This window comes from Dipodomys merriami, unplaced genomic scaffold, assembly GCF_024711535.1.
Source record: "Dipodomys merriami isolate MVZ:Mamm:240054 unplaced genomic scaffold, mDipMer1.0.p SCAF_48, whole genome shotgun sequence".
NCBI lineage: Eukaryota > Metazoa > Chordata > Mammalia > Rodentia > Heteromyidae > Dipodomys > Dipodomys merriami.
The window spans coordinates 8,017,668-8,043,695 of record NW_027206046.1 but is presented as its reverse complement, the minus strand read 5'-3'; the positions used below and the strand labels follow the sequence as shown (position 1 = coordinate 8,043,695).

At 44.5% G+C, this 26,028-nt stretch overlaps 1 protein-coding gene across 5 annotated transcripts in view; it reads left to right on the top strand.

The window, feature by feature from the left end:
• Aqp9 (aquaporin 9) overlaps positions 1-21,378 on the top strand; it is a 33,581-nt gene extending 12,203 nt beyond the window's left edge. For all 5 annotated transcript variants that reach the window (XM_069995325.1, XM_069995324.1, XM_069995323.1 and 2 more), the window contains 5 exons: positions 5,338-5,464; positions 10,744-10,881; positions 12,413-12,531; positions 15,161-15,378; positions 19,287-21,378. In XM_069995325.1, coding sequence (XP_069851426.1) covers positions 5,338-5,464; positions 10,744-10,881; positions 12,413-12,531; positions 15,161-15,378; positions 19,287-19,464 — 780 coding nt within the window. In that variant the 3' untranslated portion in view covers positions 19,465-21,378. The remainder of the gene's footprint in view (positions 1-5,337; positions 5,465-10,743; positions 10,882-12,412; positions 12,532-15,160; positions 15,379-19,286) is intronic.
• The last annotated feature ends 4,650 nt before the right edge of the window (positions 21,379-26,028 follow it).

Here is a 26,028-nt window from a genome sequence, read left to right as displayed (position 1 = left end):
TAAATAGCTTTTTTGTTGGGGAAAACACTTAGAAATCTGAATTCAGTGATTAGTAACAACACATTGTTACCAAGTATGGTCATCATATCCTACAGTAGAGCTACTGAACTTGTCTCCTGTCTTTTGGTATATTCTAACCAACATCTCCTGCTCTGAGCCACACCCCCAGCCCCTTAATACCCAGGATTCCACTCTTTGCATCCAAGTTCAACTCTTTAAGATTCTTCATAGAAGTGAAGTTATGTTTTTGTCTTTCTATTCCTGGCTTATTTCATTTACTATAATGAATTTCCTTCTTTTTTTTTAAAGGCTAAGTAGTACATTTTATTTGTCCTGTTCATCTGTTATGGACAGTTTGGGTCCGTATCTTTTTTTTTTTTTTTGGTCAGTCGTGGGGCTTGAACTCTGGGCCTGGGTGCTATCCCTGAGCTCTTCAGCTCAAGGCTAGCACTCTACCACTTGTGGCTCCATATCTTGACTACTGTGCACAGTACTTCAATAAACATGGGAGTGCCCTTGTCTCCCCCACCTCCCTGGGATGTACATCCAGCAGGGGCATTGCTGGATCATATATTAGGTTTCCAGGAGAAGTCTCCATACTGTTTTCCATAATTAATCTACAGTCCCACAAACAGCGTGCAAGGGCTCTCTTTTCTCCACAGGAGTGGTATCTTCTTACAATTATATTTTAATTGGTTATTATTAGTTTGGTTTATGTGTGCTGATCCATTTTCAGGGGTCTTCCAGACTGAGTGTGATCCAAGGAGCACTTGATATTGTTGGGAATTGTGGGTGGACAACTACCTTCAGGGATGTCATCTGCACATTCAGACCCATGGTTACCCGGATGCAAACACACATGCCTTTAAAACATAATTATGATTATTTTGTTTTTCTGGCCCCTAAGATTACAATAACCTTTTTGTCCAGCTAAGTATTTGGGATGAGTTGAGGGCAGGTCAGAATAGGGCAGTGTTGTTCTCAGTACAGTAGAGATAACAGAGTTTAATCACCTCTCATTTCTGGGGCTTGTGATACTGCCTTGGAGAAGGAGCACTGGGGTTGGCTGTTGGCCTAGCCACCTGGCTTCCAAACCGCCTCACCATGGTCTCCTTTCGAGAACAGCTGGTTCTTGTGGGGTGACTGATCACATCCTAATATTCCCTCAGGTTGCAAGACACCAACTATTTACCTTCCATCAGAAAGTCCAAGTTGCAGTCTTTGCAGTTCTTGTGTGCTTATTTTTGTTCTGATTGAGAAAGTTTTATTCTCCTACTGGAAACTAACTGCTTGGAAAGCGGTGCGTAAATACACATTATGTCCTTGTAAAGAGAACACGGAAGAGCCGCAGGAGATGCAGTGTCGGGAATCAGAGGACTTGCTTCGGGTTTGGGTACTGTCACTTAAGATATGTCACTTGGACATGATTTTTGTGAAGTCACTCAGGCTTCCGGTTTTCAAATAGTTGTAAGTATTGGGAGGAATGATAAGGAACGTATGAGGCTGTGTGACCCAGGGTGGCCAGGCTATAAGGGCTCCTCTTTTGCCCATCAAGTGGTTAAAATGATCCCAACCACACACTGCTTGCTACTTCTACAAAAACCTTCCTTTCCATATTAGTGAAGTGGAGACAGTAGGAGAACTTTTCTTGCTGTCACTGTTCGGGTTAGTGTATGGAATGCACTTAGCTCACAAAACCACTCAATAAATATTTGTTGTTGTTGTATGTCTGAGTGAAAAACACAGTGGGAGCAGACAGGCAGAAGTGGGAATGACAAACAGCAGCTCAAAGGACTCAAGCACCTGGCATGTAACCTGGCTGATGATTCATGTCATGACCACAGGTGTGCTCCAGGGATGGCAAGTGAGTAGTGGTAAGGATGCAGGTTAGATGGGAAGTTCAGCAAGACATGGGGACATTGGCTATATGTGCAACCAAGCAACAGGCAAGAAAGGGATATCAGATGACTCTGGAATGTATGGCGTGGGGGACTGGAAATGGTGGAAAGTCCTTTACATATTGAACGTGCATCATTTCTGCCTTTTCTTTTCCTCTGAAGGGCAAGGAATGCAATAATAAATGCAGCATCTGCCCTCTTCTGTTCTTAAAACATGGAAAGTATAAACCAAGTATAAACTATATGTCAGGGGGCTGGGAAGTGGCTCAGTGGTAGAGCGCTTGCCTTGCATGCATGAGGCCCTGGGTTCGATTCCTCAGCACTACATAAGCAGAAAAAGCTGGAAGTGGCGCTGTGGCTCAAGTGGTAGAGCAGGAGCCTTGAGCTGAAGAGCTGAGGGACAGCGCCCAGACCCAGAGTTCAGGCTCCATGACTATATATGTATATATATGTATATGTATATATGTCATCTTTGGAAAGTCATTACAAAGAGGCAAGGTCTTGTCACCTTCCCACTTCCATTCTCCCTCCACCAGAAGGAATTTAGCAGCAGTATCTGTGGTTACTCTGTGGGGGTTATATTTTTAATCTCCTGTGTGTATCCCCAGGAAGTGAGTGTAGTGGTTTAAGTTCATTGGTGCAATTGTCTAAAGTCACTCAACCTAGAAGCTTTTCTTTTGAGTTTACACTGTAGACAATAATATCCTGCACTTAGCTCCTTTTTCTGTTTAAATAGTACCTTTGTTAATATCATCTCATTTGAACCCTGATTGAAAAGGCTTATGGAGCAAGTCTGGCAGACACATTTTTTTTGCCATTTAATAGAAGAGCAAGCTAAGACTTCAATAGAGAAGCAACATGTTCACTTACCCAGCCACCAAGCAGAAAAAAAACCCTATATAATCTGATTCTATCACTTCCTCAAATATACCAGAAAATGTGACCAAAACAAAGAAATAGGGTAGACCATCTTAAATGTTTCCTTATAAAATTATGAAGACCAGGAATAAATATGTGAACAATTAAAGTATATCCTCAAGCTAAATGCTCCTCAAGATGACAATGGAAACTATAAATCAGCCGGGCACCTACAATCCTGTGCATCATGGTTTAAAGCCAGCCTAGGTAGGAAAGTCTGTGAGACTTATCTCCAACTAACTACCAAAAAGCTAGAAATGGAGAAGTGGCTCAAGTGGTAGAAGCCTAGACTTGAGCAAAAAAAAAAACTCCGAGGACTTGGCCCTGAGTTCAAGCTCCAGGACTGGCAGAAAACAAACTCTAAGTGAGAGACATGGGATTAGTTGATGGGGCATGGTGTGATGCCAAATACTGGAGGATGTCCATTTCCGACAGCTTAGAGCTTATCTAGATAAGCCTCGCTGGAAGTCTGAGGAGCTCCAGGGATGAAGGGACAGATGTCCAAAAGAGGACTCAGGGAGGACAAGATGCTACTTCTGTTTATTGGATGCCTGATGGGTGGAAGAGTCCATGGTCCCCCCCCCCCATATCCCCAAAAGTAGATCTGGAAGTCACAGGAAGTAAGCCTCCATCTTCATACGTGAAAGGACTCCTAAAGCCTTAGACCAGTCAAAGAAATCTATAGACCAAGTTCCTACTTCCCCTTGCAGCGGTTGGAAGTAAGAGAAGGGGATGTGGCCCAGAACTGGGGGTAGATGGACAGCCAAAGGCAACTGATCCTTGTACCATGTGTCCTCCTCTGACTTCAGGGAGCAGTAAACTGAAATCCTTCTCTTTGTATTAAATAGTTACAAATTGGTTTCTCTGAGGGGATTCAAGACGAACCCCTTGGGACTGTTAAATTATCTGCAGACTTTCATTCTTAATCTTGAGCTCTGCCTTTTTCTTCTCATATGTGAAGAAACATGATGGCTGGTTAGGACTTCTTGATAAGGAAACTTCACAGTCATAGTCACCTTTTCCTACAATTTGTGTGTGAAAAGTGTTCTTCTACCTTGTCCTTAGATAATACTTAGAGCTTCATATTCAGCTTTCCTTATAGTTATAAAATATAACCTCTTCCTTGCCTAATTTATAAGTTAAACTTTTTAATAGGCATGTATGAAAAACACAGTACATGTAGAATTTGGGAACAGCTCATGGTTTCAGACATCTACTTCAGATCTTGGCTGGCGTATATCCTGCAGATAAGTGTGAAGACCTAAGATTGTTGCTCTTCTTCAGCAGGGTGGCTAATTTGACATATAAAGAGCTATCATCTAATGATTCCTATAGGCCAAAACTACCACAGTAGCTTTTCAAACTACATATAGTCATGTGCTACCTTCTTTCACTGCCAAACTTGTATGTGACTCCTCCATCTTTCCCAAGAACTCTACTTCAGTTTTTTTTCTTTAATTTTTAACTCTACACTTTTAAAAACTTGAATAATAAACCTTGGAATCATGTTTGTTATGCACGCATCTCTCATGTTGTGGCTGTATAGTAGTCTACTGAATAGATACGCCATCACGTAGGCAAGCTTTTCTGAATACGGATTCCATTCTCCAAATACCCTTTACTAGAGTGTTCATTGTTGTACTTTCTTGGGCAGCTGCTCACAGATTCTTACTATAAGCACGAAGCAGTGAGTTTGGAAGCCTTGGCTCTCCAGGATACTGCAGTCTCATTAGGGACCAAAGACATAGGGACATGGAGGGCATGACTGTCAAATCTATTCTTTTATGGTTTTCCTTTAGTTTCTTCACCATCAGACAGACTTGCTAAATACAAGCTACAAATGGCCTCTCCACTAACTAACTGGATTTATATTCAAGTGTCTAGCTGGGTGCCAGTAGCTCAGACCTGTAATCCTAGCAACTCAGGAAACTGAGATCTGAGGATCAAAGTTCAAAAACTAGCCCAGGCAGGAAAGTCCATGAGACCCTTATCTTCAATTAACCACCAACAAGCTAGATGTGGAGTTGTGGCTGAAGTGGTAGGCAATCCAAGTGGGAAGACCTAGTTTTGTTTACAGGGAGAAGCCAACAGCTAATCTGGTCTAGAGGATAATTTCCCTGGAAGCTACCAGAGCTTCTGATTAATTTGAAGGGACCAATGGATCAAGAGGACATAGGGTCTTTCTGAGTTATTTCTTACAATCTCACATGGATCTATAATGATCTCAAAGAGTGTAGTTCTTAATCCTGAAACCTAAATCATTGTGTGAACACAGCTGATTTTAAAAGTCTTAGGCAAGACTTTCACATTGTGCAATCCCAGCAAAACACATCCAACGTTAGATGTAACCTTGGGTCTGCCATTTCGCTATCTGTGAATAGCTTGAATATCAAATTTTGATCTGGATAATAAAGTCATGGAAACCCATGCCATGCATCTGCTTAAAGAGTACTTGGTACTGTGAATATCTGTTGTCTTTGACAGTGGCCGTCCCATTTAGGTAAGCTTTCCTCCCTTCCAGGTCCTCGGATGTGGCTGTATTGCCCAAGCTGTCCTCAGCCGAGGTGTCTTGGGAGGAATCGTCACTATCAATGTCGGATTTGCTATGGCAGTCGTCACGGCCATTTATGTGACGGGAGGTGTCTCAGGTAAGCAGTGGATGAATACAGTAGTAGTATTCATCCACTCAACAATTCCCAATCTGCGGCACAGTGCTGAGTACGTTTACCTTCATTGATACCTATCTCTGTAATCCAGAAAGAGAACATATTTGATCCCTTTTTCACAACTGATTAAGTTAAAATGGCCAACAATTGCTAAATGATAGTATATGAAGCCAGCACTTAGCAAGAGACAAGAGATAGAACTGAGAACCCACAATTGATCCATTCCTAAGCCTAACCACTATATCAGTGTCTTTAGGAGTCAATGTGGTCTTTAACGCACTCTATCTTAAACTTGTAAAGCCTCTTCCCAGAAACCTTGTAAATAGCTTGCAAAGGTTATGCAAACAGACGCAAGTTCCCCGACCTTTATTGCCCAGCCCAGAGAATCCAGAATCTTGTAAAATGGAAGTGCACATCTGATCTAGAAAGTCTTCATCAAATGCTTCCCTGAGGGGCGTAGGTTGAGCAAGAGCTTTTTGCAAGGTTCTGAGAAGCAAAATGAAATGCTGATATTGAATGCAGCCCAGAAACCTAAGAAGGGACTGTAGAAGGAGCGCTGAATCCTTCAGCAGCCCGATATGGGTACGGAGTCCTGAGACTACTGGTGACAGGGGAAGAAAGGGAACCGAGAAACCAATGCTGACTGGCCCCTGAGCTGGGTCCTGGACATCCTTCATCTCCCTTCTCCTTCACAATAACACTCTGAGGCAGGTATTATTGTCTTCACTCAACAGAAGAAAAAAATACTGGGGCTGAGAGATGGGTAAATTGCTCCAGTCCTGCAGGGTGGGGAGAGGGGTAAAGAAATGGAGCAAAGATTTGACCCAGGTCAGCATGATGATAAAGCTCACATTCTTACATAACTTCCCAATGGTCTATTGTGGTTTAAAGGGTCCAGACAGAGGACGGTGCAGGTGAGCTGGCTACCTTGGTCTGTGCGATGATTGTGTGGACTCCCTGGAGCCTCGCAAAGCATGATACCTCAGATGCTTTTTTTTTTTTTTTTCTGGCTGACTTCCTCAGTCAGACTCAAGTGCCATGGTCCAGTAAGACCTTGCTGTGTTTGCTCTTGGTTTGGCATGAGCAGTGTCTCCACATAAGCCCTTGTTGAGTTTTGTTCTGAAACAAAATCCAACACAATAGCAGACTTGAGGTAGGGCACATGAATAACCCAGGGATCTTTTCTGAATATACCAAGGCTAGATTGGAGTATGGGCCTTGGACATAAAACACATTCTTGGTTGAAAACTTAGCATGCAGGGGGCTCACAGCTCTCTCCCCTACAAGCTCAGGTAAGGGTGGTTTCTTACTAACTGCAGGGTGGAGAACGGGCATATTTCCATTGATTTTGATTTATGAGTTTGGAGTATTTTACCTGAATGACAATCAGAACTGAATGAACCTTGTCATGTAATTAGCTAAGATTAATTGGTACCAGACTCTGCAATGCCATTACCATTTTTCGCCTATATACCTGTGTTCATGACTGATGTACTTAAGGATGGAGTTATCACGGGAGGAAAAGTGAAAAGTGTAGGGATGCGGTGGGAAGGGTTAAGAGAGAGTGAGACAATGACATGGAGCCTTCTCACCCATGACTGAACTGGAATTTAAATTCGGGGATAGAGGGATAAGGGCCAGAAAGGAGGAAACTTTTCACAACAGGTTGCATTTCTAGGTGAGAGTTAGGGCCTAATCAAATTGTTTAGGAGACTGAGACCCCAAATAGAAACAGAGCAGTGTCTGAGGTCGGCTGAAAAATATAGCACTGAGTTGGAATGGGAGCCCCTGTCACCCTGTTTCTGTTTGAAACCTACCGTGTGTGTGTGTGTGTGTGTGTGTGTGTGTGTGTGTGTGTGTGTGTGTGTGTGTGTGTGTGTGTGTCCATCCATCCTGGGGCTTGAACTCAGGGGCTGGATGTTGTCCCTAAGCTTTTTTCTCTCTCTCTCAAGGTTAGCACTCTTTGTACTTTTGGTACTTAATTGGAGATAAGAGCATTCATGGTCTTTCTTGTCCCGGCTGGCTTCTAAGGATCCTCAGATCTCAGCCTCCTGAGTGGCAAGGATTACAGGCATGAGCCTCCCACACCTGCCCTTAGAGACCAGTAGCTTGGAAATACGTAGCAGCCACAGAGACAACCAATACACCAGGCAGAAACAGAAATGTGATTCATTTTGACTGGGAAAGTCAACTGACATTTCTCTCTCTCTCTCTCTCTCTCTCTCTCTCTCTCTCTCTCTCTCTCTCTCTCTCTCTCACTCTCACTCTCACTCTCTCTCTTTCTCTGTTAAACTACATTAACTATAGAAAGGGAATTTATTGGGATATTTACATAAATGGATATATAAATATCTTTGGTTCTTTTGATAGTACTGGGATTTGAACTCAAGACTCCACATTTGTTAGGCAGGTGCTCTACTACTAGTTGGGCCACATGCCCAGTTGGCATTGGGTATTTATTTAATTCATCTTTTTAAAATTTATTTTCTCATATCAAGTGTTTCATATAATCAGGTGGAGAGCACCAATGAATCTTGGTGCTCACTACTGTAGTTCTATGTATGTTATCAAAGTGAAAATTCTTAACATAGATATTTCTAAAGCACTGGGTTATGAAATAGAAGCTATCCCCTTACTGTAAAGAAGCTCAGCCATCCTGGTTTCTTGTGAAGGTGTCAATCTGAAGCAATCACTCAGAGCGCAGATACACCCTGTCTCTGTAGCCTCTAGGTGGTAGTTATTTTTGACACAGACTTTTGCGAGTAAAATTCATCACAAAAGCAAAATGGGCTTTGCTTAATGACAGATAAACTATAGGGTATCTCTATCTCAGAATTATCTATGGGTGGTAGGGAGGAGGAAGATCTGCTTGGAGCTTAGAACCAAATCTTCAAAGAGTTCATGCCACTCACCCAAGACTTTCATCTTGTGCCTTTTGGGCTCAGCTGTGCCCCCTGGGACTCTTTATTTGAATACTTGTGATCACCAACATGACCTTCTTGTGCTCATGTTCTTTCCACCACAGTGCTCTGCTCTGCCCCTGTGGAAAGCCACGGGTGACCACGCATCTCTGCAGAGAGAAATACCTAGAAGCCACTTGGCCCCCAGCCAAGAAGGGGGTAGAGGGCCACGGGTTCCTCTCTTTTTCTGAGCCCTTCTACCCCCTCTCAGATCCTTTTCCTGGTGGCTCCCCGGAGCCTCTGGTCAGGCCCACCCTTCTAACCATCCCACAACTTTCCTTTTCCCAGAGTGTAACCTAAAATAAAGCCTCTAGCTATTTCTCAAACTTCCTTAGGTGAGAACTAAGTTGTCCCTTGCTTTGTGTGAAGAATGTTTCTAGCCTGGGGTGCTTGGGAGGGTCTAAACAGCTAAAACCTACCTAAGGGCAATTTGATTTTAGGAGAGGGCCCAGGGGGAGGTGGGAGTCAGCCTCTATTGGAGATGCCTTCCCAGAGCTCCCTCCCTCCAGCTTTAGTGATGGAAGAAGCTTCTAGAAGAACGCGGCTGGCTTCGGGAACATCCCACTCCCCTGGGTGTCCCTGTCCTAGCCAATGTTTCCAGCCTGGCTGGTAAGATGTCTCCCACCACCCTTCAGGATTCAAGCTCTCTTGGATTTAAAAGCAAAACACAGCAGTTGAGAGTGTGAGTAGAGTTTTAGAAAGTCCTCTGTGCTCTGATATTGTTACCAGAAGGTCCATTCACCTACCTCAAATCTTGCCAGATTTCAGGCAAGATGCGTACTGAGCAGTGTTTATAGAGAATGATCATGTTAAGTAAGAATAGAGCAACTCTCTCAGAGGTGAAAGTGGGTCATCTCAGAATTTTCAGCATAGGTTTGAATGAAGCATCATAGGCTTGGGGCTTCAAGTCCCTCCCTAGGACCAGCCCACAGAGCGTGATTGACAGGAAGGATGTGAAAGAATTTCTGGAAGGATGTGAAAGAATTTCTGGTCTCAAACACTCGGCAAATGTGACTCCTCATGACCACCTAAGGAAGTCTCACCCACAGGGGGAGAAGAAACCCCATAATCGCCACTTGATTAAAATGACATGTTAATGACCCAAAGGGTAACTTTGGATCACTCCAACTGATTTGGGCTGGAGCCTGGACAGTGGGCCTTGATAACCCTTGTTCTCTTTTCTACAGCTGGATAGGATGATCTGTGTAACTTTGTGTAGTGGGTTGTTTTTGCCCTCAGGAATATGTCGCTAGGCATGAGGCAAGGAGTCTCTTATATTTCCTTGACTCGTGGCTTATAGTTGCCTTTATATTTACCCCCATCTCCAGCTGAAGAACCCTTCATTTTAGGTTCTCGTTGCAAATCTCCATCACTCCAATTAACTGCCAGTCAAGATGGCGGAGGCAGGCAAGAAATAAAGGACCCTTGTGGTTTATTTAGCCAGCAGCCATAATCTGCTCACAAGAACACTGTAGCTTGGAAATTCAGGAAAAGCATGGTTTCCTCCATGAAGGGAGGTGGCTTCCAGATATAAACTCACCAGCCCTCTGAGAAGCGCAAACGACACAGGATTGTGATGGCCATCATGATATTCACCATCACCATCATGGTCACTTGGCACCTCTCTTGTCTTACAACTATGTTCACAACCTGAAGGTCTACATTTCACTTCAACTGGTCCCCATCCAGGGACCCTGAGTGTCTCCCCTCCTCCCAGGCATAGTGTTATATGGTGTTCCTCAAAAGAATAGCTTTCTCCTTTAGGAAGTAAGAATGCTAAGAAAGGCCAGGCACTAGTGCTCAGGCCTGTAATCCTAGCTACTCAGGAGGCTGAGATCTGAGGATCATGGTTCAAAGCCAGCCCTGGCAGGAAAGTCCATGAGACTCTTATCTCCAATAAACCACTAGAAAACTGGAAGTGGTGCTGTGGCTCAAGCGGTAGACTGCTCGCCTTGAGCTGAAGAGCTCAGGGACAGCGCCCAGGCCCAGAGTTCAAGTCCCATGACCGACAAGACAAAAAAAAAAAAAAAAAAAAAAAAAGGAGGCCTCATCTCAGGGAGAAGAGAAGAGCATCAACTTGGGGCCTGGCTTCCAGAGATTTCCATTGCCAACCCTTTTGTTTTTATGTGTGTGTGTTTGTTTGTTTGGGACTGGGTACTTACTATCTCTGAACTTTTGTGTTCAAAGCTTGCATTCTGCCACTTGAGCCGCAGCTCTACTTCTAGCTTTTGGTAAGAGGTAAAGGTGTTCTTGTTCCTGGCCTGCCCTCCGACATCCCTAACCACCTTCTCTTTCTTTCAGGAGGTCACATCAACCCAGCTGTGTCTTTGGCAATGTGTGTCTTTGGAAGGATGAGATGGTACAAACTGCCATTTTATGTGGGAGCCCAGTTTTTGGGAGCCTTTGTGGGATCCGCAACTGTCTTCGGTGTTTACTATGGTGAGCAGGACCCTGACCCCAAAGCGATGGAGAGCTGGGTGTTAAAATCGAAAGCCAGAGTCCCTTGGTAGGAAGAAGTGAAGTAAATCAAGGACAGGGAGCATTCTATAATCAACAGGAAACTCTTCAGTAATTAGTCTAACATTAGGTGAGCAAATTTATGAAGACTCTGCCAGGTACTGGTAGCTCCCTTCTGTAATCCTAGCTACTCAGGAGGCTGAGATCTAAGGACCACAGTTTGAAGTCAGCCTGGCTAGGACAGTCTGAGACACTTATCTCAGCTGAAAAGGCATGCCAAGCAAATGTGAGGCCCTGAGTTCAAATCCAGCTGCTAGCAGAAAAGAAAAAGGAAGTGGTAATGGGGTTGGAGGAGCATATGGAAGCCTATCTTTAGACATAACCTACACTACACTGTGAACACACACCAAACAAGCAATTGGCCAATGTCTTCTCTGATCCTCTCTGTGATTAGCTGGGAAAGGAGGTATTGCCTAGGGCAAAGAAGATGCCCAGTGAGCATTTAGAATTTGGGACAAGGTCTTTGAAGGAAGTAGCATGTGGAGAAAGGAGAAGCCTTGTTCACCTCTACCCAGCACCGAGGGCTTCCAATCTGCAGAAGTCTTCAGTGAAACATGGTACATAGTACATGTGATCAAAGACTCTAACTTGAGTTCTGGCTGTATCAGTCAGGAGCTGTGTGATTTAAATAAGTCATCTGACCTAAGAGAAGACAGTTTCCTCATCTGAAAAAGGAAGCACTTGAACCAGCTGACCTCCAACTGAGGGTCTCCAAACTAAGAAGTCTTGGGGTTGCATGAAATCAGTCTTAATGCATGATGACTGTTCAACTGAAGACCTCAGAATCTGGAACTGGGAATAGGCTGTGGGAAGAGACAGCTCACAGAGTATTTCTTTGAGAATTAAAATCTAAGAGAATGAAGGGGAATTCAAGGAAAGATCAGAAATTCAGAAAGTCAGCTGCAGTTTGTGGCTAATATCTCATTGGCTGTGAGGGTCCTAATAGCCATTCCCCAGATACTCTTAAATGCTGACATGTAGCTAGTAAGAACCCCTGGGAACTATGAATTTTTTCTACAGCAAATCAATGCCTCCCACTTTGGCTCTAGGATGATTTTGAAATTTTCTTCTCCGCCCCCCCTGTCCCCCCATCCAAGACCAGGACTCAAACTTGGTACCTGATTCTTTTGCTATTGGCTAGCACTTACCCAATTGAACCATGCCTCCAACAACTAGGGTGGATTCATTTTCTTTCTTTCCTTTTTTTTTTTTTGAAAATTCTAAATTCCATAAAATGATTGATTCTTGAGACTCTACTGCTTAAGGATTCAGTCCAGGTTTGGGGCAGCCAAAGCCTTCCAACTCTGAATCACTATTGTGGGATTTCCGAGGGCATCTCAAACTATTGCACTCCAGAGTCAAGAGAGGAAAGTTGTGTTTAGCCTAAGTCCTGGCTTAGGCTTCCCTCGACTTTCCTGACAACCCTAATAGACCAGATTTCTGTCTTCCACAGACGGACTCATGTCCTTTGCTGGAGGAAAACTGATCATCACGGGAGAAAACGCAACAGCTTTCATTTTTGCAACCTACCCAGCTCCGTATCTCTCTTTGGCGAATGCATTTGCAGACCAAGTAAGTGTAGATTCAATAAAGGCCTGACTTGGTCTTTGACATGACTTTGAAGAAGGGAAATGTATTGGACCATTATTGCCCCAGCAGAAAGGAAGGGTTATGTTTCCAGTCAGAGGTCACTGGGGTATAACCTACTCTTTTCCGAACAGTGTTTTGTCTCGGCAGGAGTCGATATCACTAGAATTTTTGGCTTCTATGCAGAGGCAACAGTTATTTATTTCCCTCACTATTGTTGTCCCTTTCATGCATGTGTAGGCTACAAGTGAAGAAATTTCTATTTCAATGCAAAGACTGAAGTACGGTAGGTGGAGCCTGAGATGTTATGGATCATAGCTGCTCTCCATGAGCCTAGGTTCAGCCAAACTCTCAAGACAGCTAGATAGTTTCTCTGCTTTACTGACATGTAAACTAACTGCAGGCACCTCAGCATTAGTGATGTAGCCAATAGCACAACTATTCTGGTTAGTGTGTGGTGAGATCAACATGGCCAGGGGGACTCTTCCTCCCTCCTTGTGTCCTGAGGTGACTGGTCATGTTTGTCAGGCTGGAGAGCGGGAAGAAAGGCAGGAAAAGGAAGATGGAAGGAAAGGAAAGGAGGAAGACAGGTAGGGAAAAAGGAAGGAGAGAGGGAGGGAGGGAGGGAGGGAGGGAGGGAGGGAGGGAGGAAGGAAGGAAGGAAGGAAGGAAGGAAGGGGAGGGAGGGAGGGAGGAAGGAGAGGGAGGGAGGGAGGGAGGAAAGAAGGAAGGAAGGAAGGAAGGAAGGGGAGGGAGGAAGGAAGGAGAGGGAGGGAGGGAGGAAGGAGAGGGAGGGAGGGAGGGAGGGAGGAGAGGGAGGGAGGGAGGGAGGGAAGGAAAGAAAGAATAAAAGGAAAAATGGGTGAAGCTGGTAGACAAAGGAAGGAAAGAAGGGAGAGAAGAAAAGAAGAAAGAGAAAGAGAGGGAGGGAGGGCAAGAAGAAGAGAAAGAAGGAGGGGCTGGGAAGGTGGCTCAGCGGTAGAGCGCTTGCCTTGCATGCCTGAGGCCCTGGGTTTGATTCCTCAGCACCACATAAGCAAAAAGAAAAAACCTGGAAGTGGCGCTGTGGCTCAAGTGGTAGGGCACTAGCCTTGAGCTGAAGAGCTGAGGGACAGTGCTCAGGCCCAGAGTTCAGGCCCCACAACTGGACCAAAAAAAAAAAAAAAAAAAAAGAAGAGAAAGAAGGAAAAGGAGGGAAAAGGGGAAGGAGAGAGGGAAAAGGACAACTGTTGACTGACATGATTATATTTCTGGGCTACTCAATTTCCAGATCATTTATTGTGTTTGCTCTAAATATTATTCAAACATATTTAATAAGTTAATAGTCCATCATCTATGTAACCAAGAAATATTTACTGGGAAGCTCCGAAGGCAGATACAGCTCCCAAGCTTTCTTTCCAGGGTCAGATGTTTGTAAACAGATAGTTCCTTTGCTAGGCGATAAGGCCAAGGACAGAAATCAAGATGGAATGCAATGGGAATGCAGAGACGTTTCTACCCTGCCAAAGACAGCCAGAAAGACTCTGCAGAGAAGGATGCTCTTGGGAAGAGATGTCCTTCTGAATACAAATTCTTTTAATACTATATTGGAAAGCTGATGAAATAGCCAAAAAAAAAAAAAAAAAAGATTAAACCCTAAAATCAACTCCCTAGTTCCTGTTCTGACTCTTCAGCTTATGAGCTAGGCAGCTGGGTAGTTATTGATCAAGTTTCTTGACCTCTATGTACATTTCCTCATTGATAAACTGACGGAATTTACCTCACAGTGTTACTATGAAATTTTAATGAGATACAGAATATGAATGCTTGTGGGTGAAGGATACAAGATGTCTATTTAGTGCATTTGAAACATCCTAACTAACAGCCACTAGTGGGTATGGGTGGCTTCGATCTATAATCCCAGTTACTCAGGAAACTAAGATCTGGAACACTGCAAATTCCAAGCCAGAGTCGGTGGGAAAAAAAATTGCAAGATTCCACCTCCAAAATAACAGGCCAAGCAAAAAGCCAGGCTGGAAACATGGTTCAAGTGGTAGAACACCATCTGTGAACAAGCAAACTTAGAGAGAGTAGGGAAGCCTTTTGAGTTCAAGCCCTAGAACTGGAAAAAAGTCAGTCAGAGTAGCTATCATTTAGCTATTTAGGTAAAATAATAGTTTTAAAAGCCAAGAAAACATAGAGGGGGAAAACATCAGTTATAACATAACTATTTCAGAATACCTGTTACCATTTTGTATAATCTCTTACAGTTTTTCTTTTATGTGTTTTAAAATATCAGAACAATATACATACAACTCTTGTTCTTTCATTTAGTGTCATCCAATAGGACAGTGCTCTTACCAAATATGTATTTAGGAGATTTCCAGTTTTCAGTACTACAAATAACATATAAGTGAGCACGCCGATTTTATCAATGTCCAGTTCCCCAAAGAGCCAGCAGTATCAAAGTATATGCGAGGCCTGTGTTTTAAACGCATAGGGCTAGATCACTGGAGAGCCCTTTCAAAGTATAGTATGCAGGTTTCCTTTTTTGAAAAGGAAAGGTAGATTTTGCAGTGGGCAGATAGGCAGAGCACAGACTCACCTAACCACCTGTCTTCTTCTTCCTCTCTAGGTATTGTCCACCATGTTCCTCCTCATGGTTGTCTTTGCCATATTTGACTCCAGAAACTTGGGTGTCCCCAGAGGCCTGGAGCCCGTCGTCGTCGGCCTCCTGATTATTGCCCTGTCCTCTTCTCTGGGGCTCAACTGTGGCTGTGCCATGAACCCCGCTCGTGACCTGAGCCCCAGGCTTTTCACTGCTTTGGCAGGGTGGGGGTTTGAGGTGTTCACGTAAGTACTGGCGAGGGTGACCGCGGGAGGAGGGGTTCGTGCTGCCCCTCAGTGGGGGTGGGAGGGCGCAGTGATTGGAGATCTGGGGGGGAACATTAAAAGAGCAGAGCTTGATACACAGTGGTCATGAGTGTGGAACACTCCGTTGGTGTTTTCTGGCACAATGTGGGTAAATATGTGAGGGAAGGGGGAGGGGGAGAGGGAATGAGAGGAAGGGAGAGAGAGGGAGAGGAGGAAGAGGAGGGAGAGGGAAGGCGGAGAAAGGCTCTAGGTAAATTCAGTAGTGGTAGGTTTGTCTCCTGTAATAATCCCTAAATTGGTCTATGGCTTTATGTGCACATTCTTGTTGTATTACTTGCCTGCTTTGTGTTGAAGTCAGGACCAAAATTTACATCTTTATTGGGTACTATCTGTTCTGTAGTGACTGTACTAAGCAAGGGAGTTTCAAAGACACTAGCCTTGAGCAATGTAAGAAGTTCTCTTTCAACCTTAAAAGTGCCGAAGGAATTGGCAGAACGGACTGACTAACTCTGCCAGAAAGGTTGGGAAAGACTGGTCTGAAGAAGTGAGAGCTGAGTTGGGTGTTGAGGTGTGAGTAGGAAATTCCTGATGGAACAGTCAGAAACACAGAGCCTGCTCCCGGGATGTGACAAGACCCGGCACTGTCTGCTTCAGAAAGCAGTGGCTGTTGGCACCAAGCTCTGAGGACAAACTGTCCCATGACTCCCTCCTACTTTCTCTTCAGAAACCACAGGGCCCCATCCCCATTCGTGCATGTCCCCTCCCCTATGGGCAAGGGCAAGGAACTCACATTGCTTCATCAAGAAACCAGGGATGAGGGCTGGGAAGGTGGCTCAGTGGTAGAGCACTTGCCTTGCATGCCTGAGGCCCTGGGTTCGATTCCTCGGCACCACGTAAGCAAAAAGAAAAAAGCCAGAAGTGGCGCTGTGGCTCAAGTGGTAGAGTGCTAGCCTTGAGCTGAAGAGCTGAGGGACAGCGCCCAGGCCCAGGGTTCAGGCCCCATGACCGACCAAAAAAGCAAGCAAGCAAGCAAGAAAGAAAAGGAAGTAAGTAAAAACATGTGAGCAAATCTTGGTAGCCTGCTGTGAAAAGAAAGGACTTGTGTTTCAAATATCTGACCTATAGTCATATAGCATCTGTAATTAGATGCTGGCCAGATGGTCAGATTACATCATGACTTTATTTAAATGTGGGGGGCAGTGTGAGGAAGAAACTGTTACAATAACTGGCACTGTTCAGACCACCACCACAGACACTGAGAGTTTCTAGAGTCTTAAGTGCCAAGAGGACCTTGAAAGACCAAGTACCAGCATTTCCCTTGCCGTAACCACTGTGCTTACAGCAGAGCATGACCCATGCGTGGAAAGGCTCAATGAAACACTATTAAATAGAGGAATGAATAGATGCTATGTGCCAGGCATCTTTTTGGAGTTGAAGGACACAGAGTCAGGTTCCTTTATCCTCAATCTGCTGCATTTGGAGTTTCTAGAGCAGTAGTTTTTTAATTAAAGGTGGACAATTTTGTCCCAAGGATATGTGGCAAATCTGGGCACAAGGGATTGACTGCTGCTGACATCTAGTGGTCGGAGGTCAGAGAAAGCCGCTAAGTATCCTCTGATACTCAAGATGAAATCCCACAACAAGGAACAAGTGATAAGCCCATGGTGGTTAACAGAGCTGTGGTCAAGTAACTGTGTCCTCCAATGGTCACAAGTAGAGTACGCCAAGGCCCCAATTAGGAAGGCTTCTTGAGCTGCTGGTCCTCATTCGCATCAGTGCTTTCCTCCCTTTGCATGCTCACTTACTCATTCACGTGACCATTCAAAAGGCCATGTGCTGGCCACGAGGCCAGCTGCTGCCCTTCAGCTACTGACATTCGAGCTGAGACTTGGCAAATGCCAAGGAGATGAGAAGAGGTTGATAGCTGCAAATCTGGAAGGTAGGAGGTATGAGAGAGGAGCATTTTGTAGTGTTGAGGCATGCTGGAATGAGGAACATGCCGAGAAGCTTCTGTGTTCTGTAAAATTAGCAAGTGATGCAGTATAGTCAGAAAGTACAATCATCCCATCAAACATAATGTGAGCCCCACAGCGAGAGCAGTGGGGACTTCTCTCTCTATTCTGTAGATTATGGGGGGGTCAGCAATGGGCTGGGGCAGAGCTTGGGATACTTGGCAAAATTAACCTGGCATTACCATATAAATGATGAAATTGAAAAAGGAGAAAATAGAGTTGTTGAGTCCTGTTAGGAAAGAAATATTAAGATGTTTCCCGCCAAATGCTGGTGCTATGCCTGTAATTCCAGCTACTCAAAGAGGCTGAGATCTGAGGATTGAAGTTCAAAGCCAGCTGGGGTGGGAAATTCCCTTGAGACTCATCTCCAATTGATCCACAGAAAAAGCTGGAAGTGGCACTGTGGCTCAAGTGGTAGAACTTTAGCCTTGAGCAAAAGGAGTTCAGGGACAGCACTCAGGCCCTGGATTCAAGCGCCAGGACCAGCACCCAACACCCCCCCCCAAAAAAAAAACAACCCAGTTCCCTATCAAAGTTCTCACTGGTATTTCTAGGTAGGATGCCAATGACTTAGTAAGTAAAGAAGCTTTGGAGTATTATTAAATTAAAAAAGTAGTTTGTCCTGAGTAAAGCATCTTTAAAGATGGTCTTTCAGGTCAGGCAGTTAACACAGATGTGTTTGTGACAGCCCCTAACTTGTAGTAGAAGCAACCAGTACCCGGTGTGTATTGGCGATAGGTCCCGGCAGGTGATGCATCTAAACACCTCCATGGTCAATGGGGACCAGGCAGGTGGAGCTCAGCACCCTTTCTCTCCCATGCAGTGAGAGCGACATCTGGTGGCGGCTGTGCTCCACCCACGCTGGTAACTGAAAACACAGGAGAGCGATTCAGTGGTTCCAGGTGGAAGGGATTACACAAATGGCTCAAAGAGCTCAGAGAGCGAGCGCCTTGGCCAAAAAAAGTCACACAGAACAATTGTGAAAAGAACAGGCGATGAGACTCCCAGCTGAGCACAGTGAAATCTTCAGGTGCACCTGCTGCATCGTTCCATATCACCCTCACTTTGTGTTCATCGTTTCTCCTAGGTTTTAAAATGGGTTTCTCGAATATGTATATCCTCCAGCCATAGGGTGTTTGTTTTATTTGTTTAGACGCTTGTAAAAACCGGCCATTTTCTATGGAATTGTCTAAATGGATTTCCTTTCTCTGAAAGTGCTGATGACAATTCACCAGCTACCTGCTCCCTGTCTCTTAACTCCACCTTCAGCAGAAGGTCCCAGTTGAGGATTTCTAGAGGGAAGAGAGTCTCATCACGGAACACTGACTTTGGGTTATGACCTAAAAAAATAAGCACTAAATTTAACCTATGTTTAGTAGATAACTCATAAATCTACCTTTGATTTAATTTTTTTTTTAATTTTTATTGGTACTGGATTTGAATTCAAGGCCTCTCTACCATTTGATCCACGTTCCCAGCCCTTTTTATTGGGGGGTGGGGGGAGGTGCTGTTCTTAAGCCTTAGAATTTTTGTCCAGGGTCATCCTGAGACCATATACTGCTTTCTTTGCCTCCCATGGAGTGGGATGATAGGCATACGCCACCATATCCATCTTATTTGTGGAGACGGGGACCGGCTTAACTTTTTTGCCTAGGCTGGACTTGGACTATGATCCGCTCAATCTCTCCCTTCCAAGTATGTGGAATGACTGGCCTGAGCTACCAGTCCAGGGTGACTGTTTCTGTGCTATACTGAGGGACCTCACACCACTGAGCTCTGAACAGGAGACATCTCAGCTAGTGAGTGAATGATCTGACAGGAAATAGCAAGAGGGAGGTCAACAAGTGTCTCACGGATTTCTTCTCTGGATTTCAGAGTTGGAAATAACTTCTGGTGGATCCCAGTCGTGGGTCCTCTGGTGGGTGGCATCCTTGGAGGTTTCATCTATGTCCTGTTCATCGAAATCCACCATCCTAATGCCCACACAGACTTCGAGGAAGAACAATCGGAGAACAACAAGCCAGAGAAATACGAACTGAGTGTCATCATGTAGTACAGGGCTTGCTGCGGGATTTACACTCTGGTACTCAGCAGGAAAGATGGTGTCTATGTGTCTTGTGTTTCTGTGAGACGGGGAATGTACCCTATTTCCTGCGTGCAGAACACTGAGTAAAGAAGACACCTGTGTGAAGGTTTAGAAACACTGACTTCCTCTCTACCAGCCACTTCCCTTCCTCGGAATAGCACTGACTGTACCTTACACAGCTTTCTCTCCTGCCTTGTTAGACAATCCCTGGTGAGACTTCTTATTTATAGGTGATTGCTAATACAATACTCTGATCATGGCCTTACTTTGTCTTTGCTGTACTAACTATATGAAATAATGTCACCAAAAAACCATTTACCTTCAATGTCTTCAAATGTTACATTCTGAATATAAATCCAAACTGAAAACAAAAGACAAACCATTATTTCAGGTAACATCCACGAATTAGGGAGCTAAAGGATTAACTCTCTAGCTAAGCTGTGCTATTGTCTTTGCGTAAGTACTGATATTCTCCACACCAAGGAGATCTAGACAGTGATGGAAGGCCACCAAATGCCCGGGGAAAGGACACTGTAGCACTGAGAAACCTCAGGACACAAGATAAATTTGGGAAGCCAAATAGAATTTTTTTTAATGGAAACGACTTATCAGATTAATCTCTTGCGCTCTTCTGCATGTTAGGGGAGGAGCATCAATTTCCTGGTCTTTAGTATATAATAATAACCTAAAAAAGAATTGTAACCTATCTTAGGAAAAGTACATCACTCTGACTTTTAGCTCAAATGTGTTTTCCTAACTGCACACTCAAGGACGGGCATTTGACAAGTAAAATGAATGACTACTTTCATCCATTATTTTACTTGTGCCCCAGAAACCAAAACTGAAAGCCAACGGATGCTGCTCCACCAGACTATTCAAGGTGCAAAAAGCCTGTGCAAAGCTAACATCACCTCATTGTGTTTCTACAGCACACAAAACACTTTCATACGCATTATCTAACTTCATGCTAATTAGACTATTTGAGGTGAATACTGAGATGATCGTTGTTCAGATAAACAATGGCTAAAGCAAGTTCCTTGAGTTGTCTGATAGTTCGTGGGCAGTAGATTAATGTCTAATGCCATCTCTCCACCTTTAAGAAGGTCAATAATTGGCTGAGTGTGGTGGTCCACACCTGTAATCCCAGCACTCGGGATGCTGAGACAGGAAGATAAGAGAGCTCAAAGGAAGCCTGGGCTACATAGAGAGACTTGTTACACACACACACACACACACACACACACACACACACACACACACACACACACACACACACACACACACACACACACACACACACACACACACACACACACACACACACACACACGGGGAAGAGGAGGACTTGAAGGAGAAGGATCAATAACTGATTGAAAATATTTGCTAACACTTTCTCCTTCCTGGCTGACCTAAAGAAGAAAGCTTCTAGAATATTCATGCTTTATGGACCTAATGATATAGTATTCCTACAGAAGAAAAGAAATAGTTTCATCACAGCTTTCCTCTGCTAAAAGCCTCCCTACCTGACACCTTGGGCCTTGCTAAGTCTCGATCCTCCTCAAATTACATCAAACATTACATCAGGGACCTTCTTCCTCAGCCTCCTCCCTGTGAAGTTCTCTGAGGTCACTTTCGGCCACAGAGACTCTGAGTTACCAGCTCACATCAAACTCTATGCTTCCGTTGCAGTGCTGAAATCCCAGCATTCCCAGGATGACCCAGGTGCCCAATTGCTTTGTGATAACAGACCAACCAAAACCAAAGGGCAAATGTCTCCCACACTTCCGTTTTAGAACTCATGGATGTATGGAAGTTTTTTCTTGTTCTGATGCTACCCGGATATTCTCTATTTGAAATAAAATTTGGAAATTGTTGTTGGGATTTTTTTTCTGGTGTATGGAGTTTTTTGGTGTGTGTATACACATGTATATACATGTAAATATATATATATATATATATATATATATATATATATATTTGTTAGTCTTCTGTTGTTTGACTTAAAAGATAGGTGTAGGAGCTGGGTATGCCCACAATCTGAACACCTGCAAGGCTGAGCTAGGAGTATCATAAGTTTAAGGTTACCCTAGGCTCCATAGCATTATGCCTCCAACCTCTCCCCCCCCAAAAAAATACAAAAAAAGAAACTAAAATGGTAATTATAGAGCACTATTGATGAGGTCATAATATATAAATATGTAAATAAATGCAGTAAGTAAAATGTGGTGAGTGCTCTCCCCAGCAGTATAGCAACTGGCCACGGTCAGACAGATGGACACATGACACTATAAACAGATCACAGAAACCATTTTGAGGTATATGTATATGTACATATACATATATATTTGGAACAAGACCAAAAGCAATGCTCATTTATGCATATTAAAGTACACAAATGCAATACATTGGGGTGGGGGGGGTTACCAGTCCTGAGCCTTAGCAAACTCAACCTGGGAGCTATCCCTGAGCTTTTGTGCTCAAAGCTAGCACTCTACCATCCGAACCACCAGCTCCACTTTTGGCTTTTTTGGTAGTTCATTGCAGATAAGAATATTACTGTCTTTTCTGCCTAGGCTGGCTTTGAACCTCAATCCTCAGATTTCAGCCTCCTGAGTAGCTAGAATTATAGATGTGAGCCACTGGCACCTGGCTTATATGGCTTTTGATTGACATCTAAGAGACCGTGCCGCTGTGCACCTCCAGAAGCTGTCCTGAGTACCATTCCCTGGGGCCACTGAAGTGACTGCTCTGGGGAACTCATTGCCATCTCTATTCTTAGGTCTATTCTAGGCCTCAGCTGACATTCTGCGTGCTCACAGAGCCAGTGAGCAGCTCAGTGTCACTCGATTATGGCAAGCTCGGTGCTAGACACCCCTGAGGGTTCTCACTGGCTTTGCAATAAGGTCATCTCTCCAAAGCTCTGAAGAAGGGCTCACCGGGATTTAATTCTGAACTAATGGAGGGGGAGGAAAAAACGGAGAGGACAAAGGTCCAGGAATCTTAGCGGCTTCCTTGGAGAACATCTTAGCACACACCTCTCTTGGCTGTCTGCTGGGTGGAGCTAGGAACCTCCACTTGCACTTATTACCAGACTCGGCTCAGAGCTTGGGTATGGCCCTGCCTCCCACAGGGACCTGAGCACGCCTGCGTTTCCTACTGTGTCCACCTGGGGCGAATCTAAGACCAGGTTCCGGAGTCCTTTCTGCTGTGCTGCTCTCTTTTCCCTTCCTGATACCCTGGGTCTCACCACTAGGCTTCTCTCCTGCTTCTCCAAGTCATGCTCCTCATTCCAGATCCCTTCACTTCTCCATGGCGTGGGGTGTCCTACCCCATCTTGGCAGAGCATATCTGGTATGCCCCAGTCCTGGGGATGGCACATCTGTAATGGGCGACTGAAGGCAACAAATACAAGTTGTAGCTGCATTAGGCTCATTTGATACCAATGTAACTCCAAATGGGCTGGACCAGGCGGAACATTGGAGGATCATAAAGTGTGTGAGTTGGGCCTGGGGAGGAGCGATAGGGGTGGGGATACATTGTAATGTTTGTGTGTGAATGCTCGTCTCAAAGCTCGTGCTCTACCAGTGGAGTCACACAACTCCACTTCCAGTGCTTTGGAGATGAGGGTCTTATGGACTTTCCTGCCTAGGCTGGCTTCAAACCTCAATCCTCACATCTCAGCCTCCTGAATAGCTAGGATTACAGGCGTAAGACACCTACATCTGGCCACATTTTAATGTTTTGAACAAGAAGAACCAAAAGAAAATGGCTGGACATAGTCCAGGGCAGATGGTTAGTGTGAACAGATGGGAGACAGAAAGCAACTGCTTTTATTTTTGCTTCTTTCTTCAACACAGAGCCCTAAGAATAGGGATAGGCATGTCTTAGTCCATTTTCCAGAACAGCAAAAAGAAGGAGGTCAGTTTTAAAGACTGTACATAAATGACTTCTCATTATAACAGTACAGTGACATCAATTATAGAGCCTGGCATATATTGACTATTATTTGCCATGCATGGTGCTAATTTGTTTCCCATACATTGTCTTGTGATCGCCACATCAAACCCATGTTTGAAGTTATTCTCTACAGGAGGAGCTAGCTCCTTGGAGTTCAGAGTAGTTCCTATAGCCAACATAACCTTATGTTTAAAACTCACATTCCTACCAGGTGTCAGTGGCTCATACTTGTAATCCTAGCTATTCACGAGGCTAAGAGCAGAGAATCATGGTTCAAAGCCAGCCAGGGCAGGAAAATCTTGAGACTCTTAACTCCAATAAACCATCAAAGAGCTGAAGTAGAGCTGTAGCTCAAGTGGTAGGATGGTAGAGTGCTAGCCTTGAGCACAAAAGCTCAGGGACAGCGCCCAGGAACCCTGAATTCTAGCCCCAGGAACAGCACAAAAGCAACAACAACAACAACAAAAAAACCTCTGATGCTTACAAGATATTATGCTGACTTAGTTTGATTATGATTGTTTCCATAATGTCAAGAAGTGGGGTTTTTCCCCAATCTTCTCAAGAATAGTAAGGAGTTTGAGTACTGGTGAGTTGGGATGTCTGTGAGGAATGACACGGTATTAATGACACAAGGACACAGTGAAGCCCAGGAATTTGAGGTGGGCAACACTGTTGTACTATGTCATATTGACTTCCAGTTCTCTGTCAATTCAATCAACTATTAAACACTAAGGTTCTTAGTTACTCTTCACTTGGGGAAAAGAGTCTCTCTTCTTTAGATATGACACAATATATGATTTATGACAATGAACTGGGCTGTGTGCTCACAGCCTCTGTTCCTCACATATTCAATATGGCAGTGGTGCTCTATTCTAAAGACGATCAACCCGCCCTCCCCCGCCCTCCAAAAAAGGAAAACAAACACTTGGCCCAGTGCAGTTTCTACAGATAAAGGATCTTTGGGGCATGATACACAGGACCTTCTAGGACAAGAGGCCTAATTCCAGCTCTGTAGATCACTGCGGATACAAAACACATACATTTTCCTAGTGACAAGATCTTGAAATCCTCCAGCATTTGGGATGACCTGTTGACCCTGATGCTTATAGGACGAACCCTAATGAGGCAGAAAATGTCACTGGAAATACCGAACACTAAATGATCATAGTGATTTTTCAAGACTTAATATTCCCTGAGCTTCCATCTCTACCTAGCCGGAGTAAAGAAAAACAACACCTACTTCACAGGATGTTTTGTCCAAAAACTGCTGGGTGAATAAGTGAATCACAGAGCTAATTAACTTGCTGAATACATGAGTCACACCCCTGAGCTGTAAGCACTGGGAACCTGAGATGCTGAACTCAGGTACAAGGTGGATCTATGGGCAAGGTACCAAGGAAATCACAGCACCAGCTAGAAGGCAGGTTAATTTTGCCAAGTACCCCAAGCTCTGCCCCAGCCCATTGCTGAGCCCCCCCCCACCATGTTTGATGGGATGATTATACTTTCTGACTATACTGCATCACTTGCTAATTTTACAGAACACAGAAGCTTCTCGGCATGTTCCTCATTCCAGCATGCCTCAATACTACAAAATGCTCCTCTCTCACACCTCCTACCTTCCAGATTTGCAGCTGCAGAAGAGCAGCTGCCACAACCAAACTCTTGCCAAAGAAATGGCAGGTTAAGGCACAGCTCCCCTGTCCTGCTGGACATGCTCTCGTCTCTAGGGTTGTGGGACACTCCTGCCAAAGAGTATAGTAATTGGTGCATGTCCCAGCTTTACCACTAAATGTTGGAGATATGTATCAATGCAACAATGTGAAGGAAGTACACATTTTGTTGTGACTATTTCTTCTACAGGCAAAGCATTTAGATTATGTCCACATTCGGACAAGAACTTGGGCCCTGAGACAGATTAAAATACAGTTCTGGGCTGGGAAGTTGGCTTAGTGGTAGCATGCATGAAACCCTGGGTTTGATTCCTCAGTATCACATAAACAGAAAAAGCCGGAAGTGGCGCTGTGGCTCAAGTGGTAGAGTGCTAGCCTTGAGCAAAAGAACCTCAGGGACAGTGCCCAGGCCCTGAGTTCAAGCCCCAGGACTGGCAAAAATAAAAATTTTTTAAATTAAAAAAATACAGTTCTGCCACTAACAAAAATGGATGGGTGAATACATGGATGGATGCATGGATGGATACATGGACAGTCTATTTAACAACAAAAAAAGAGGAAGTGGCACTGTGGCTCAAGCGGTAGAGCGCTTGCCTTGAGCTGAAGAGCACAGGGACAGCGCCCAAACCCAGAGTTCAAGCCCCATGACTGACCAAAAAAGGAAGAAGAGGAGGAGGAGGAGGAGGAGGAGGAGGAGGAGGAGGAGGAGGAGGAGGAGGAGGAGGAGGAGGAGGAGGAGGAGGAGGAAGAGGAAGAGGAGGAAGAGGAAGAGGAGGAGGAGGAGGAGGAGGAGGAAGAGGAAGAGGAAGAGGAAGAGGAAGAGGAAGAGGAAGAAGAAGAAGAAGAAGAAGAAGAAGAAGAAGAAGAAGAAGAAGAAGAAGAAGAAGAAGAAGAAGAAGAA